Below are 18,766 nucleotides of genomic sequence, written 5' to 3'. Positions count from 1 at the left end.
AAAGCTGTTTGATTTCTATTCAAACTTATAGATGGCGCCATGGTGATTGAATTGTGATCGCGAAATTTGCGAAGTTCTGAACCTGTCTAATTAATACATTTGGTAAAAATAAAAACCCCGCCCCTACTGAACATTTAAGGTGGCATTAATTTTGATACAAAAAATATATTTTATTGTAAAAACATGTGCTGACTACCCCTTTTGGAAAAACAGGTGTGAGTTTATGTAATAAGTTAATAATATATTATGACTTATATTTTAGCAATATAATAAATTAAGTAGTACCATAGATTTAGAATTATTAAACTTAACTTTAATTCTAACAGTTGAACTGTAATTCTGTGAGTAGTATTTTATTAGTACAGCGCGGGTATTTTTTTTATAAGTATAGGTAATTCCAGTATGCGCCTTCTAGCAGATAATAAAATGGCAGCATGATAAAATTGCGTTGTAAAATATTCGGTGACTATGTTAATTTCGATAAGTATTTAATTTAGCCAACAAGCCACAACCAACCCTCTTCTATTTCTTCATCATCTAAATACGAGATAAATTCGAATAATGAGCTCCCTTCCCACCAATTACGCACACATAACTACTACATATCCTGAGTATCCTGACAGATCTTGGACGAGTTTTTTCCACGCCGGCGCGAGCGCAGTGCACACACGCAAACAACCAGCCAATCAGGTGCCAACTTCATTCAAAACTACACGCGACATGCAACTGTCTTAAACCTAACTTCACTCCTTTCGTAAGCTAAACACCGTATGATCGGTACGCGCAGATGACGTTCGCTATAACAATTGACAGTTTTAAGTTTGTTTAGATTGTTTTATAAGTGACTGTTGACAAAACTGTGTGGCTATTAATCTTTAAGTCGTGTTTTAATTCGCATTGTGTTTGTGTTGAAGTGTGTGCATTGTGTACTTTTAGGTTTTGTGCGTGTTTTTGGATAGTGTTTTCGGTTATTGAGGAAGTAAACAGTAAGTAATCGTTCATCTTGATAAGAATTTATTATTTTACAACACTTATAACTTACGTAGTTATTTGGGCTAAGTATTATTTCCAGATTATCACAGGAAATTCACTATCAGTCACCAATTAGAGCTAATTAGGAATAACACGAGTAACAACGAACCGACTTTAGAATAACAGAAAAAATACAAAAAATGCAGTAACTTACATATTGCATCAATGCTCTTTATTAAGCTTAAGAGGTATCGGTACAAATCGATTAACCTTATCCGATGTCGTAACTCGATCAGGGACTTTCTTCGATCCTTTGCGCTTTCTTTCCACGCTGTACGGGTCGAGTGGCCAGTTTTCATCCGATTCCCCTGACACCTCGACGGTGTCGCGTCTTCTTCGTTTCCCGGAGACGACACCAAGTTGAAGTAGAACCGGGTTGGTGACCAGGGCGGCAGCAGCGCCTAGGAGGGCGATGCCGGCTATGGGCCATAGCAACGCTTTTGTGGCCAGCTGTGAAACAAGTGAATTTATTGGCAGATGTTCGGTCAGCTGGCCATTTAAAAAAACCGGCCAAGTGCGAGTCGGACTCGCCCACCGAGGGTTCCGTACAAACTTTCTTTCAAACTACCTAGTAAAAATAATCTTATATTTTCATATAACTCTAATGACTTGACTAGAAGACAAAAGTATAGGCACTAATGAGTATTATTGTGAATAGCGCCATCTCCCGGTCAATTTGCTAACTAATTTGCGCGACCTGGTTTTTCAGGGATAATTCTTTATAATGTTAACCGATTTAAACAGATTTTACTTTATTGGACAGAAGATGGTTTACGTAACATCTCGTATTACGTATTAATTTGAAGTACGATATACATCCGCAAGGGTGGGTAAATTGAAAGTAAAAATCTGAAAAGTTTTTTGTGAATTAAAAAAAAAGTATTCAAAATATAAACACGATTATATTTTTCCTGTAATATTTAGCATAAAACAAATGTTTACTAAAATTTTCATAATTTTTCGTTGGTAAACTTCGGAGATAAGGGGGGGGGGACGGTATTTTTTTTTACATTTTCCTTCAAACTTCTTTTTTTTTTTCCACAACAAAAAAAATATAAAAAATAGCTTATTTACGTTCAATTTGAGCTCTTTCCAACGATACCCCACTTGACCTAGTAACTTGAAATTTACAGTTTGCCCCCCTTTCATTTTGGCCATTTTCTACAATTAAAATTAATATATTTAAAAAAATTATACTTTCTATTTGTAGAGGTTTACAATGTTCATAACTATTCCAAATTTCAAGTTGATAGCATTAGTAGTTCTCGAGATATTTAGGAATGTGATAGACGGACAGACAGACGGACAGAGTCGCACCATAAGGGTTCCTGTTGTACCTTTTTGGTACGAACCCTAAAAAGAAGTTGGTCCTTTGGTCAAGGTGCCTCGTTGTTTTATTTAGGGTTCGATAATATTGTGTGTATCTTAGTGTAAAATAAAATAAAAAAATACATTACGTGAGAGAGGTAAGTATTCTACAGTTCGGTGCATTCGGCCCATATTTGTGGTCGAATGTGTATTTGCGTCACAAAGTTGACTTTTAATGAGATAGTGAGATTCAAAGCACATTTGATTTGACCAACAAATTGGACAGTTATACCTAACAATAATACCTAGAAGTTTATTAAAAAAACATAAATATATTTTCGGAATACCTACCTACCTATCGTGTAGAAGGGGTTTAGGGGCATTGACCTCAGATAGGTAGGTGGTACCAAGTACCTACAATTCGTTTAGGTCAAACTTACAACTATAAATGTAAGGTACCTACAGCGGGGCAAATCTCGACTGGGGGGCAAATGTAACTGGTCCATTTTTCCATGTTTTACAATATTTGCATTATTAGAGTGTCCACTGTCCACCAGATATATAAGGTAAGCGTGTTCAGCGGATACATGTAGAACTCAACATCATATTCATAGTCTAATAATGGAAAACATGGATCAGTTACAATGGCCCCCCGTCGAGATTTGCCCCGCTGTACCTTACTAGCATTGTCCAACAGGAATAATTTGATATTAGTATGGAAACGGATTAAATCGCGTATAAATTTAAAATTCATCCCGACGTTTTGAACTCTTTACAGCGTTTTAAATTCATTATACGCGATTTAATCCGTTTCCATAGTTTTATTTCATGAGTAACTATCTCGGTAACCGAAGACAATATTATGATATTAGTATTTTTAACCAATCACTGATAATTGTAACTGCCCTGTCACGTTTTCATATGTGTCGCTTAACTTCAAACTTGGGTAAATCCATTCTGCTTTAAGGTTGAATATATAAAAAATATAATATTGATCTGAAAGATAATCAACCGTATAGCAAAATGGATTTACCCAGGTTTGAAGTTAAGCGACACATATCCATACCAAAATAATCAAACATCCGATCCAAAACTCCCTTTCTAAATTCAAATCTACGGTTCGTGCTACCCACTAACTTCCTATGCAGCTGCTTGATCCCACACAGTATCCTGTTTGTGTTTAGGCGTTATTTATGCAATGTTTCGAATATTTATTATATTTACGACGATATTATCCCTTTGAAAACAATAGTGTGCAGCCGTTTCTACTACCTTTTCGGGTAGGTTCTTTAAAACTAACTACCAAACTAAATACTACCCAACTAGTTACTAACTTTTGCCCTTTCGGTCACGTTAAATTCGAAAATGGCGGAATACTCCATACAGCCTGGTTTGTGTAACATCCACCCCCAATTTTAGGGAAGACGAAGTGGAGGTTAGAAAGAGACAAAAAGTAGCCTACGTCGCTCTCCATTCCTATAACTATCTTCACTTAAAAATCACGTCAATAAGCATTTTCAGAATTCGGGACCTCCCAATTAGCGTAAGTTGTTAACAAAAATTAACTCACTGTCCGTTTTGTGACGATAATTAAGCATGAAATTTCTATAAAAAAGTAATTACATAAACTTTAAGAAGTCGACTGTGGGATATGAGTTAAATTGTGGCGTAGGCGACAGGCTGGCAACCTGTCACTGCAATGTCACAATTTGGATTTCTTTCAACCCTTTTTTGCCAAGAGTGGCACTGAAACTTAGTAGTTCATGTGCTCTGCCTACCCCTTTATGGGATACAGGCGTGATTATTATGTATGTATGTATGTACATAAACTTTAAGCGATAATCTACATTCAGAATGTGAAAAAAGTAAATTGTTAGACAGATTTCATGCTTAATTGTCGTCACAAACTGACAGCGAGTTAATTTTTATTAACAACTTACGCTAATTGGGGGGTCCCAAATTCTGAAAATGCCCCAATTCGTGAAAACGGTCTAACAAACAGACACACACATGTACGGATTATGAAGAATTTGTAAAAAAAGACTTATTACGAAACTGATAATGTACCTAGCTAAAAGAGCATATCTTGAGCTAGCAAGTAAAATTTAAAAACGAGACTTTTTAAAATTTTACTTGCTAGCTCAAGATCTATACACTTTTGATTTATCGTTGGGGATAGGAATGCTCTTAACACCTAAGCCACGAAAGGAAGTTTCTAGACTTTCGAAATAACATCATCAAATACCGCTTTATAGATCGTATTTCGCTGACACTGATCATCTCATAAGCAACAAACTTATTGAGTTAGGATATGTAATGTGTTGTCAACTTGTCACAGAATCAGGAAACAATGAGATGCTGAGCAATGAAGAGCGGAACGGTCACGCTATCTCGAGACACCATAATGACAAAACAAAGACACTATTCATAATATGAGAGGTAGCAGTCAGTTTAGGAGCAACTTTCATTCAAGGATAAAAAAAAGACATTTATTCATGACGCTCACAAACACGTACGTACATGTACACAAGAAAAGAACAAAAAAAAAACAGAGAACAGAACATTAAGTGCGCATCACGAAATGGACCCAACTCGGCATGATGTTAGCTGGAAGCCAGCGCTGCTCTTCCGTAGGAAGGAGGATGGATACAATACAATACAATACAATACTCTTTATTGCACACCTTGATAAAATACAACAATACAAAACAAGGAAGAAACACGAACAAAGGTAAACAACAGGCGGTCCTGGATCCTGGATCTGGATGGATCCTGGTTGGTAAAGGATAAACAAATCTGACATAATCTCATGGACGAAAGAATCCTAGTAGGCGATTTCTTGCGCAAAACACTTTCTTAGAAGTTGATTGGATACAGTTTTTACCGGAGCGAAACGATTTTATTTAAGTGCTTTATTATTCTTGCTTTAATTAGGTAGGTGCGTAATTCAGTGTGTCCAACATTTTGATATTATTATGTGTTAAAAATTCAAAGTTTTAGGCATAGCTTAGCCATTTGAACATTATACGTGTTCGTATTTCAAAAATTCCGACTCCATCACCCATACTATTCCAAGTATTCCACCTTGGAAATATATTTCTTTACTTAGCCAATTTTTTGTGTTCCACTGCTGGGCTCCATTTCTAACTACCGCCGAGAATACAATCCATACTTAAATATTTATTATAAATGGGAAAGTGTGTGTCTGCTTGTTGGCCGTCAGTTACGGCAAAACGGAGCGGCGAGGAGCGACGAGTTAACGTGATTTTTTAAGTGGAGATAGTTGAAGGGATGGAAAGTGACATAGGCTATATTTGTCTCTTTCTAACTCCCCACTTCCCTAAAATAGGGGGTGGAAGTTTGTATAGAGAATTCCGCAATTTTCGAATCCAACGCGAGCGAAGCCGCGGAAAAAGCGAGTTTAAGCATAAATAAATAAATTAATAGTCTATTACATGATGATGATCGTGATGTTTATGATGCCCGTGTCCCAAATGATGTCCGTAATGTCCGTGTCCGTGTCCATGTCCGTGTCCATGTCCGTGATCGTGTCCGTGTCCATGTCCGTGATCATGTCCATGATCGTAATCATGATCGTCGTGGATGTAGCCGTAACCGTGGCCGTAGGGAGACCCGTCTTCGAAATACCCGTCGTGTATTCCGTAACCTGTGAAAATACTTAATTTAAAGGCACATTTTATGATATTTAATAATTTACGTTAAGTTCTTCAACCTCTATAAAGTCTCTACTCAATCAAGACGCGATGAATAGGAACAGGTTGGGAAGATCATAAAAACCATATGGGAGATGGGAGCATCTATTGTACATTCTATATCCATCGATGACCAGTAACGTTTATGCCGGCGACCAGTGTGCGTAGCCGAATGCACAAACGCTCACGATAATATCTCTTTCGTAGCTATCTATCTCTATCGCTCTTGCGTATTGGCGCGACAGACCCAGACTACATTTCTGCGGCGTTTCGGTGGCGGTTCGCGTCGCCGAAATGCCATTCGGCTACGAGGCCAGGACTCTCAATCATGAGCAGAGATCGGACAGTTGGGTATCATTTGTTTAAACTTTCACGATTTTTACACGTTTTAAAAACTTTTAAAAAGCGATTAAGCGAGTTTTTAAGTTCTAGTGGGCATCATTTGTTTGACGTTTTCGGATTAATAAACCTTGTTAGAAATGTCGTAAAAACTCCGATCAGTAGGCAAAAGGGAGCGACCCAGAAGAGACCTATCAAGGCTATCAAGGAGTACCTTGCGTACAGGTATTTTTGAGCAACTTGATCGCTCAGATATATCTGACGGGGACTACAAATAAAAAGCAGACAAGTCCGTAGGCCTTGCTCCTGTATTATTTCGGGTTGCAAAAGATCTGGCGCTTTTAGGCGTTCAATCGAAACCTGTTCTTGTTCCTGCCGAGAACGGCTTCTGATCCGGTCGCTTAAGGATTTATATCGCTGTATTTTTATTGGCAAAAGGCACCATTGCTAAATGTAATTATCTTAGTAGAAGTGTAACTAGTTTCGTGCTTATGAACTTAATCGTCCGTGAGAATCCATCTTCAATTATTCATGGGATATATTCATAGAAGTGCTTTAACCTCGAATGTCCCGAGGTTCTTTTAAAATGACGAATTGAATTCTGCAATCGCGTTATACATATTTTGAAATCAAATAAAAGGTTCCTAAATCCTAATGCAAAACAGACTAAATCCTCTGGAATATAAGTACTCAATTTTGTTATCTGGATTTTCCCAAGGAACATTCATAGGTATTGCATATTTTCCTCAAACGAAAGCAACACGCACTTACGCAGACCTAAACCGCATTGATTCTTTAGAAGTTTGTGCTCAAGGTCCTTGGCAGCTTGGCTAACATTTTTATATTAGATTCTTTAAATCTATAGCTCAGAACCATTTGCTTATCGTTTCCCATATAGTCAACGAATGCACTTATGGCTATAGATAGACCCCTGGTCCTAGGTGCTGCGTCGCAGCCCTATTGCTGTGGCAAATGAAACGTGGAGGTCAAATCGTCCCTCATTTGATCAAAAAGATTGACCATATCTCTAATACTATTGCAATAAGAAATCCAAATCTTTCTGGGTGTAATCTTAAGCACCATGATAATTACTACCACTGCCCACTGCCCTTTCAGACGATTTATGGTGCAATGTCCGAGAGACATCGCTTTTCATGGCTAAAGAGACCTGTGCGAGAGCAACATATTTTGCCACATAAGTAGCTGACAAGGGAAGCTTGCAACCGATTGCGACGTTTCGCTATGGTGTCTTTTTAGGGTTCCGTAGTCAACTAGTTTCCCTTTTGTCAGCAAGTACCGCAAACCAGGTCTCATCGACGAACTTGCGACCATCTCCAACGCACTTTCGCCACTCCGTCCGCTTCTCCGCAAGCTTCTCCCAGTTTTGGTAGTCGTTCTTAAACGCAAATGTTAATACAGAACGTAAAATAAGCTGATCTTTTCTACTTAGTATGTCAAAAAAGTTGTGAATCTCGTCTTTATTTTAGTTAGCATTTCTCTGAAAGGTTTCTGTTTGAGAGAAGAAATATTTGTATACCTTCGTGCCCTCCATGCCCTCCATGGTCGTGATGCAGCAATCCTCGACTGTAACTTGAACTGGAGAGAGCATTGTCAGGGATCTCCTAAAAATATTAAATACATCTTAAAGTTAATAACTCTACAAGAAGCCTTAAGGTAACAAAGGGATAAAATTGGTTTTTCTTGAGGGGTAAGTTTAAAAATGTTCCGTATATGAATACGAAGCAGTGTCTATCTTATCCCGCAAAAAAACCTTCAATCATACCCCATCTAGCCTTGACAATGGTTTGTTAGCACGAGAATTGCCATGTCTTTTTATTTTTTAATAACGCCTTTGAATAATTTGTTATAACAAAATTAGTAGTAGGTATGTAACAATTATTATTTATAAATCACAAACAATACGATGTTTTATATGGCTTAAGAATAAAGATACATGTCGGATGTTTACTTAGACTTCTAGAGTTAGAAATTTATTGTAGGATAAATCAAAGAGACCCGAAAATAACCACTTTGCTGAAAAGTATTATCAGTATGCCAGTTAATTGCAAAAGGTAACAGTGGCGACCTGACGAATAATTGACCGATTAATATCATATGGTACCTGGTAAATTAGGGACTCTTTTAAGAAGGCAATAGCTCGGTATTGTAAATAATACCTAATTAATTACCTATCATCTCACATATTTTATCACAAGATCTTTTCATCCTTTCCTCGAACACTCCTTAAAAGACATTCGACGAAATTGAGGTACAATTTACTTTTTTAAAATAATTAAATCCAATTAGAAGGCCGGGCGGCACGGTCGGCTGCCTCGATACGATCGTCTGGGCAAGTGGGCACTGCCCCTTCGCACGGCCCTTTACGACTGACGGAGCCCGAGGTGTCTCGAGGCGCCTTTGACATTGTTGTTCTAAATATTATATGACACTAGCCCTCGCGCTATTGTAGACAGTAGATATTTTTGTTTGTTTTCCTCTTTTCAACATATGGGTTAATAAAAACGAGCTTTTCAAATATAATATATTTATAATATTGAGAATTTGAGATAGCTCGATTTGCGAATAGCTTTTCATCTCAAATATCAACCAATCGTGATGAATCAGATTCTGATTGCAAGCTAATTACAATAGTTTAATATGCATTTGATATAAATATTTGTTGCTTATAAGCGCTGGTGGCCTAGCGGTAAGAGCGTGCGACTTTCGATCCGGAGGTCGCGGGTTCGAACCCCGGCTCGTACCAATGAGTTTTTCGGAACTTACGTGCGAAATGTCATTTGATATTTGCCAGTCGCTTGTCGGTGCAGGAAAACATCGTGAGGAAACCGAACTAATTCCAATAAGGCCTAGTTGCCCTTCGGATTGAAAGGTCAGATGGCAGTCGCTTTCGTAAAACTAGTGCCTACGCCAAATCTTGGGATTAGTTGTCAAAGCGGACCCCAGGTTCCCATGAGCCGTGGCAAATGCCGGGATAACGCAAGGAGGATGATGATAAATATTTGTTGCTTATTACTGTCTTGAATGGGTAAGTGTTATGTTTTTAAACTACAAATGCATATTCACAAATCATTATCGTTTATGCACGTGACTTAAATGAATTAGAATCACGCGCACAAATACATAACAGAACTATCGGCTAACAAAAACTTTGCAATCCTTATTAATTAAACGAGTGCATTTACATACATTATAGAAAAGGTTAAAAAAGTAAAATGAAGTAGATGGATGCTCCCTTTTCTCCTTGATTAAAATTTTAATTGATCAACCTAAATATAAGCCATTCGCAATATCACGGAAATGATCTTTTTATTATTATTTTCAAATATCTGTTACCCTACCAGCTACCAGGAACCCATGAATCAGCAAGAGATCAGCCTTGATTCATCTATACCGAGAATCTGATACTAACAGTTCGAGGCCGCCGTCACGGGAAAGTATTCCCCGCTATGCCGCGGTGTGATCCCACTTAGTGCGGCAAATTGCTGTGAATGCTGGGAATTTACACATTACAATGATACCATTGATTTATAGAACATTTTGAGTGTAAGCAGCTTAATTTGACTTTGAGGTTTGTAAGAGATTGTAGTCCTGATAGCAAATTATGATCCTATTTATTTATTATTCCACGAGCAATACCTAAACAATAACCTAAAGAAAAGGTATTAGATTTTTACAGCACATAAACTTTACACCCCATTACTTAACAACAAAAGCTGATTCAGTTTAATTCGCACTTTCAATTCAATTTTGCTTTACTACCAGGACTTCGGGCACGTATGATACTATGATAGAAGGATTTAAAATACAATATTTTACTGAGAGCATAGCCAAGATGGCAATAGTTTTTTATGACGCTACAGATGTAGAGGTAGTGCGAAAAGATTTGCTTTCGTATTGTTACGGAAACGGACGAACGTGTCATGCTATTTCAGTCAGTCTCAGTACAAGATGTACTGACATTGACTGAACTAGCATGACAAATACAGGTATACAACGTTTTCTGAAAAATACGAAGGAAACCCTTTTCGCACTACATATATAGGTACAGTCGCCATCAGATGTATAAGAGCGCCCGAGGTACTCACAAATATCTGAATACGTCTCTAACTTCATGGCAATAGAGGCGTGTTTACATATTTGTGAGCACCTCGGGCGCTCCGATATATCTGATGGTGACTGTACAAGCCTTCCTCTACAGTGCTTTGCCACTGTCAACCCGGTACCTACGTCTCAGGTTAGCGTTTGATGATACTCTTATCATCTTGGCTCTCTAGTTTGACACGATGCGTTCACGAATACAATGTTCATCCACAGTCATACAAATTAAAACTTTATTTCGACTGTACTTGTACAGTTGACTCACACTTCCGCCGACAACTTATCAGGAATGTGGCCCAGTGATATATTCCCACAATTCTACATTTGAAATGCGATGAATGGACTAAGTGTGACGGTAATTACTAAACCGCCGCTATTATAAGCCTACGCGAGAATCTAGACTTAATAACAGCCTATTTACCTAGGGTCAATTCCTTGGGTGTAATTGCATCCTTCAAGTTGCGACAGTTATTAAATTAGTTGCAATTAAAAATGGAATGTCATATTAAAACAAAAGCAAGTGGTGATTTACAGTTAGGTAAGCTTAGGCTTCAGACACACTTGTAAATTTTACTTACGTAAGGAGCAAAGCTGTAAATAGCTATAATAGACGCGTATGCGGCGTATGTTCTGTTCTGTAGTAAAGCTGTGTCCCTACTAAAACTTACTCAAGTGCATCTCAGGGTTTACAGTTAGTGCGTTTTCACATTATCCGATCCGATATCGGATGTCGGAAGAATTTCAAAGGCAAAAATCAAATATGGCGGCTTAAATGTATGGGTCTGTCTATCTAAGTGCGTTTTCACATTATCCGATATCGGATCGGATAATGTGAAAACGCACTTAGGGTTAGTAGTGTTAGTACACAGCTGTGACAGTGCAGGATGTCTTTTAGGAACGATTAAATATGAGCACAGAGGTTACTGGTTACGTGTTGTAATTTCTAAGACAAGCCTCGTTCACTTGTGGTTGCGATAGTACGCAACTTTAGTACCTATTTTATATAAATTGTCACTACCAGTGAGTTCCTGTAATTGGCTTCCTGTATCTACTGTGTCTTATATACTTATGTCATAGCTGTTGGATCTCCAAATAACTATAAATGAATAAATACTATTTCAAAATAGTACTGAATACGAGTTGTACGAATTAGGCTTTAGTTGCTGTAATTAGAAATCTTACCTTAAACCGTATTGGGTTGCGAATGGGAGCAAAACTGGCATATCTGCCTACCTCTTCCTTCTGTAGGGTTTTCACATTACTTGAGTTCTAAAATAAATAGATAGAACTATTAATAGTAATTAGACTCTATAGTCGATCCGGCATAAAAAAACCAAGTTTTTTTCAGTATGCATGCAATTATAGACTTCATGAAAGAAAATAAGTAATACGAGACAACCAAGACTGAAGGAATATAATTTGGTTTTAAAGGCTTTTGTCCTTCTATAATGTCTGTATTTTTCTTTTTCAGTTATGTCTTTTATGCTTTTTTGTATATTTTAAAGAATGTCATTAGGTACATACATAAGTGTTGTACTTACATCATCCTCCTTCACATAATAATCTCTTATGTTCGCGTTGAAAACATTATTCGGAAGCTCCTCACATCTCACAAAATTGTTCTCAATGTACACAAAATTCAACAACAGAATTCGCAAAAGGAATTCCCCAGATACACCACACATAGTAAAGTCCACCGCAGTAACTCACAGGGCACGACAACTCGCAAGAAATATTGCCTGGGATCACAATACATAGCGAGCTGCCACTTCATATTGTATTTTATAAAATGTATGAAAGTGGGGGTTGACAATTTGATAGGTCTAAACAATGGTGTCGTCCGAGGTATCGCTACAGCCCGTTGGTTCTTGCGTAGCCGTTTCACTAGCTTTGTTCGTAATTTATAATGATGGTCATGTTTGTCGGGATTGTTTCACGGTGGATGAGTCGCAGACTTCGAATTGAAAAACCGGATCTCAAGTATCTGAAGATTTGCTTAACTTGAGGTTAACACTTTCACAATCAAGAACCCGCCTGCTGGGCACCCGTGAACTTTGCTCAGATGCCTAAAAACCCGCTGGGCGGCTCACAATTCTGACGTAGGGGTGCGCTATTTTTCGTCTGGTAAGGAATGTGTTAATGCTATGCTATGCTCTATGCTTGAGTGTTGATATAGACGCACTATCTGGAATCTGCGTATAAAGAATTTCCGCATATGATTATATCGCTCGAGTGCAAATGATGCATAACGCTGATGCGGGATAAGAAAAATACTGAATAATTGCTACCGTTTAGAAAGCCGTGCAGTGCATTCATAAGTTATGGGAAATTAACGCATTGAACCGATAAGTTTTTAGCTAGAACACGTATGGCTTGTATTTTAATGAGGTTTACTTGTCATCGTTAGTACCTACAATTGTAGCTGGCTGGCTGCAAACAATTGTAATCAACTTATGCAAGCCTAACTGGTTTGCCGCGACTTGAGTAAGCGAGACTTGCTATGTCGAACAGTGAATTACAAAATTATTATTACGATTCTACTGTTGTCAATAGAATTACGCCTTTGTTAGAAATGACTGTGATAACGCACTTGTAAAAAAACTCAGTAGGTACATATGGAGCTACTTTATCGCAATAGTGCGAAAAGTGGGATACTTTTTGGCTACGTCGAAAGTGTCGAAACTTCAAAGGGTCATAATGTACTGAAAAAAGTCGTACATTACACGAGCGAAGAGGAAATTCGTAACTCGTGTCCATTCAAAACACTTCTTTTGGATGTGTTTTAATTTATCCCCACTCGTTTAGAACTTCCTCTTTTCCGCACTTGTACTGATATTTATGTAGTGCTAGTGGTAACGTAACACATAGCATCAAATACCATCCTCAGTTCCGTAGTTATAAATCTGTCAGTATTGATGAAATGATGGACGAGGCTTCAATTGTGGAAAAGATTACCGCCTTTTATGGTTGATAAACCACTACACAACCGCATGTCTTGCTTCAAACATAACTAATTGTAGTTTCTATTCTTTGATAAATCAAATTGTCAAAAGATATCAATAAATTGAGCAAGGTTTCGCATCTATACCTTGTACTTTTGGCTCTTGAAAAAAGTGTAAACAAACCGGAGCTGTCAAATTTGAGGGTTGTTTAGTAGGTAACGTTTGGTTCCTGATTTTTTTTCTCTATTTAAAAATAAATTGAGTTCACTACTATTTTCCATTTCATTCCACTAACATGTAATTTCGTTTAATTTGACGAAACATAATACACCTTCATGAATACAAGCTTATCGTCATTACATTTAATTAACATAATTATTTTCTTCAGGAAATCTTCAACCAAAAAGTACCCAATTTGGCAGAGGTTTAAAACTCATGGTTGCATTTTAATTTGGGTGTAACACTTACGCGATTTTTAATTTTATCTGACATTTTGACATTCTTGTTATCAATCATCATCATCATCATCATCATCTGTTCCAAATTTGATATTTGTGTTTTCAAGCTTCCGTTTCTCCGTATGAGATGATGATTGTTATATTTCTGTATTTTTTTATACTAGATGGTAGTTTAGTTGATTCAGTAATATTTATAGGTACCACACTAAATTTTGATGAAATACAGAGAAATATAAAAAAGCAATAGAAATATAATTAAGATTATCTGTGCATGAAATAATAAAATATGAAAAAAAAAATATGTCGTTCTATTCTATGTGTTTAATGGTGAAAACATATGTATATTTTTAAGTAAAACGCAATACTTTATATATACGTTATTTTATTGTGGTGAGGACGATGACGATGATGAGGATGAAGACGAAGATGATTCTGTCACATTTATTATTATTCTGTCGGCCAAATCGTCAATCTTGTTGTCTAACTCTTTCATTTTCTTCTCTTCCTTGATGACATGCTCTTCGCATCTTCTCCAGTTTTCTGGTTTCACATTAGCAATGTGCGTTTGCCGACCCATTATAAACTTGTAATTACACTCGTCTTGTCGAATTGTACATGTGTATTTGGTAAAATTAAGCGAAAGTAGGTATATGTTTTTGGAATGGAACGGACTATAGTAGTGAGCTCAATTACTTATTTTTAAATACGAATATTTTAACAGGAACCAAACGTTAGTGATAAACAACTATTTGACGGTTTGTTAACAGTTTTTTAAATACCTATAAATACAAGGAATCGTATTGTTACTCTCACCTTACTTACCATTTATGCGTTTATAATCATTAATATTGGCTCACCATGAATAAAAAGTACCAAGTAAGTAGCGACCTACAATTTTGTTCTTCGAAAGGTTCACTACCCCTGGAACTGTCAAATTTGACGGCTCCGGTTTGTTTACACTTTTTTCAACAGCTAAAAGTACAAGGTATAGAAAAAGCATCCAATCCACCCAATTTTACATTGTAAAATTGTACTCAAAATAGGTTTTCTCTGCCATTGTTCTAGTGTCCAGAAGCAATCTACTTCTAGATTCTTTGATAAAATAAAAGACATCAAATTGAGGTTCAATAGCATTCTGAATTCCTAGCAAATCACCTTCGGGAGAACATATAAATCTAGATAGCCCACCACCTCAACATTACGGGAACGAAAGTCGGTTTTATTAGTTTTAAATTATTTATTTCGCCACAACAGATTTACGATTGGCAACACGATATATCAGCGGCCCGCCAATAAAATTCGATTTAGCGTAGATATAAGTAATCTGGAAAAGGCACACCGTATACCGTAAAAATTGTTGCAAACAATGCGCAAATTAACTTTAAGTTCAAGTTTCAGAATCGCGACGTTTTATTTCTACCAGCGAGTCGGGGAAATCTGTCCAAAATCCCTAAGTCTCGTCAATGAATATTCAGTAATTAGACTAGAAATTTATTGGTCTACACTCCACCCACGAAGCGAAACGAATGTGTACAACGAACAAGTGTGACGCACCAATAATCATATCAGGTAAATTTATTTAAATTTAAACTGGTTAGTGTAAACGCTGTCAACATACAGAGGGCACTCCTGGCAGGCAAGTATGGTCGTACGATAAATGATAAAACATCTGGCCGTCCCTATTGCACTATTTGTTAGTAACAGGACCACAAATATCTGGGTTCAGTGTCTGATTTCTTAAGCTGATATATAAAAACTCCAAAATTTGCTCAACGTTCACGTTTGTAACGGCTGAAATTGGTGCTGTATTTCTTAAGCCATACCTAATGAAAGACCGGACCTTTGATGAACAATCCCACATACAGAGAACCCAAGACTGTAAGGACGAGTACTAAAACTAGTTCTGGCTGGGCATAAGGGCACTTGTATCAGTGTTATTGCCTGATATCGCTCAGTGCAAGTTTAGCCGAGCCACATCCAGTACATTATATCCCCTCGCAATTTCTAGGCTTCGCCCCGCAGGTAGCGTTCAAGCCCCCTTTATTTTACGATCTTAAATTCTTCAGAAGCTCCATAGGTGAAAAAACTGGTGTGTGCACGAAATTGCGAGGGTAGCAAGGTAAATGGCCCACAGATAAATCCCTGGGGTGGATTAATGTGCCGTACGATTTTAAATTATTTCCTAAATTGTTTTTATTTAATTTATTATTGGTTTGTACTTGCTGTCGAGTGTTCTTGAAGTTAAGGTACCTTATTTTACTTTCGCCATGTTTATGATATATTTAATACCTATAGATGGCCAAGCAAATCTTGGCACTAAAAAACCGGCCAAGAGCGTGTCGGGCCACGCTCAGTGTAGGGTTCCGTAGTTTTCCATATTTTTCTCAAAAACTTTTGAACCTATCAAGTTCAAAACAATTTTCCTAGAAAGTGTTTATAAAGTTCTACTTTGTGATTTTTTTCATATGTTTTAAACATATGGTTCAAAAGTTAGAGGGGGGGGGGACGCACTTTTTTTTTCCTTTGGGAGCGATTATTTCCGACAATATTAATATTATCAAAAAATTATCTTAGTAAACCCTTATTCATTTTTAAATACCTATCCAACAATATATCACACGTTAGGGTTAGAATGAAAAAAAATATCAGCCCCCACTTTACATGTAGGGAGGGGGTACCCTAATAATTGTTTTTTTCCAATTTTTATTTTTGCACTTTGTTGGCGTGATTGATATACATATTGGTACCAAATTTCAGCTTTCTAGTGCTAACGGTTACTGAGATTATACGCGGACGGACGGACGGACGGACGAACAGACAGACAGACATGGCGAAACTATAAGGGTTCCTAGTTGACTACGGAACCCTAAAAATGGCGTTAATATTTTAAAATTGTAGGGCGAAGGTTTATTGTCCCAAATAAAATTTGATTTTCGCGCCTGTTTTAAGTGACAAAATTTGCTTGACCGTCCTTGGTTTAAATCGTACTTTTTGTGAAGCGAGCGGTGTTTTTACGTTAGACGCAGTTTTGAGCTCATGCGATCAAGGGATCTATGGTAAAATTGATAAGGGCAATGCGCTTACCGCCGCCTTGTGTCATTTTATAAATTTCGCATTCAACGCTCTGGTAATAGCATAAAACAACTACGCTCTCAAAACTATGTAAAATATTCTGATTAATAAAAACACTGATTTTATCAAAGATAATCTTTTACTCGAAATAGAAAGGCCCGGTTTTGCTTAGAAGACGATCCATTGTTGGTCGTTCGTTTTTATGTTATATTCTTAACGGGCAATTAGAGGGTTTTCTAATTAGTGATTAGGCTTTATTATATGATTACTCGGCTTAAACTTTGGAGATTTCTTGAAATTTTACAATTTTGACCATAACGGGTGAACGGGATCACTTGATTTGATGTTTAAACGAGAGATGAGAGCCAAATGAAAATATTTTAGGTAGTAAAAGGTGTCAAACAAAGCTTGACAAACAGTAAAAAGTCTAGGAATAGTTTTATTTTAACACTTTTAAGTATTACTTGAAAACTAAACAATAATTATATTTTTTTATAAAATGTAAACATTTGTACTGATTCCAAGTTTTCATCAAGATGTTTTAACAGGTTATTTCTATAAAATTCACACGCCTTTGACTAAACTTCGACATTAAAACTTTTGAGCTTATCCATGACAAAAACGGAACCTCATTGCATTAAGGACCTTTCAGACATGAAACACCACTAGGGAATGCAAACCGGTAAACCGGTTTACCGGTTTACCGGTAATTTTGGCAAATTTGGCTTCGGTAAATTACCGGTAATTATATTCCAAAACCGGTTTTTTACCGAAAATTAAATTTTCTTAAAAATTACTACAAAAAGCACTTCTTCCGCAATTTCTTCTTAAATAAACACTTATAGATACTTCTGGTAAACACTTCATTTAGCAAGAATTCGTTTTCTCCGCGAAAACGAATATTTTTTGTATCATTGCTATACTATAGTGTGGTATTGAAAGCATGTCTGTTATATCTTACCCACTGTAATACGTCGACAGTTATAGGTGCGAGAGGGATGAATGGTTGTCGTTTCATAAACGTACCTATGTCTGCCGACATGTTTCGTGTCATATGGAAACCCATCATCAGGCATGAGTTTTCGCAGCGGCTAGAGTCTGTGCATTCCAGCCTGCACTGTGTGTGCCTGCATTGTCGGTTCCAAGATAAAAAATCTGATTTCTATAAAACCAACAACTGTGGAATGTGGACAATCACTATCCACAGTTGGTTTTATAAACTCCAAATTTAGACCCCGAATGAAGGATAAGACCATTAATTCACTCATTATGACATAAATATTTGATAAGCGTTAACGATAAGACCCCCTCCTCCTCGCATTGGTATCTTCGTTGCTGAGGGTCGGTCGTGAAGTCCCAATAGAATCAATTTTATTCTGACTTTCTGTTCCGGATCTGAAGTTGGGTGTAGAGGGTGGAAGGGATCTCATCTGTCCATGTTGTTGGATTGCGGCGTCTGCGACCTCTGGATCCTTAGCCATCACCCTTGCCAGTAATGATTAGTTGCTCAAGGTTGTGGCCTTTTTCCCTCCAAAAACTCCAAAATTCTACGTAAACGTTGATACGGAAAGCAATCCAGGGTATTTGCAAAATCTTCATCTAGCACCACATCTCGAAAGCGTCAATGCGGTTGCAGCCTTTTTCAGACTCCAAGTCTCAGCTCCGTAGCTGAAAATGGAGAAAAATAGAGCGCGTAAACCAAACCGGTTTTGGTTTTTCTAGAGACATGCGGTTCTTAGGAACCAATAATTATGGATATAATCCTTGTAGCTGGGACTCTTTT

The 18,766-nt window shown here is 37.3% G+C and overlaps 2 protein-coding genes across 2 annotated transcripts in view; one reads left to right on the top strand and one right to left on the bottom strand.

The window, feature by feature from the left end:
* The first annotated feature begins 795 nt into the window (after window positions 1-795).
* The window catches only part of LOC125235259 (protein sprint), a 415,349-nt gene continuing 397,378 nt past the window's right edge, over window positions 796-18,766 (top strand). Inside the window, 1 exon segment of the mRNA XM_048141757.1 lies at window positions 796-986. The gene's annotated coding sequence lies outside the window, so the exon portion shown is untranslated.
* LOC125235261 lies at window positions 1,088-11,726 on the bottom strand. Its single transcript, XM_048141759.1, has 4 exons — window positions 11,694-11,726; window positions 7,930-8,014; window positions 5,796-6,007; window positions 1,088-1,482 (listed from the first exon to the last, which is right to left on the bottom strand). Exons 2-4 carry the CDS (start codon window positions 7,999-8,001, stop codon window positions 1,452-1,454), a joined length of 315 nt encoding a protein of 104 aa, XP_047997716.1. The 5' UTR covers window positions 8,002-8,014; window positions 11,694-11,726; the 3' UTR covers window positions 1,088-1,451.

This window comes from Leguminivora glycinivorella, chromosome 17 (genome assembly GCF_023078275.1).
Source record: "Leguminivora glycinivorella isolate SPB_JAAS2020 chromosome 17, LegGlyc_1.1, whole genome shotgun sequence".
NCBI classification, from domain to species: Eukaryota; Metazoa; Arthropoda; class Insecta; order Lepidoptera; family Tortricidae; genus Leguminivora; species Leguminivora glycinivorella.
This window is presented reverse-complemented; position numbering and strand designations above follow the sequence as displayed.

Bases quoted from the DNA above. Each gene is read 5' to 3' on its own strand.
- LOC125235261 (XM_048141759.1), bottom strand. From the start codon at position 8,001: ATGCTCTCTCCAGTTCAAGTTACAGTCGAGGATTGCTGCATCACGACC. The intron at 6,008-7,929 runs GTATACAAATAT...GTATTTTCACAG, and splicing joins AGGGCATGGAGGGCACGAAG to GTTACGGAATACACGACGGG. The intron at 1,483-5,795 runs GTAATAGACTAT...CTTGTTTCACAG, and splicing joins AACATCACGATCATCATCAT to CTGGCCACAAAAGCGTTGCT.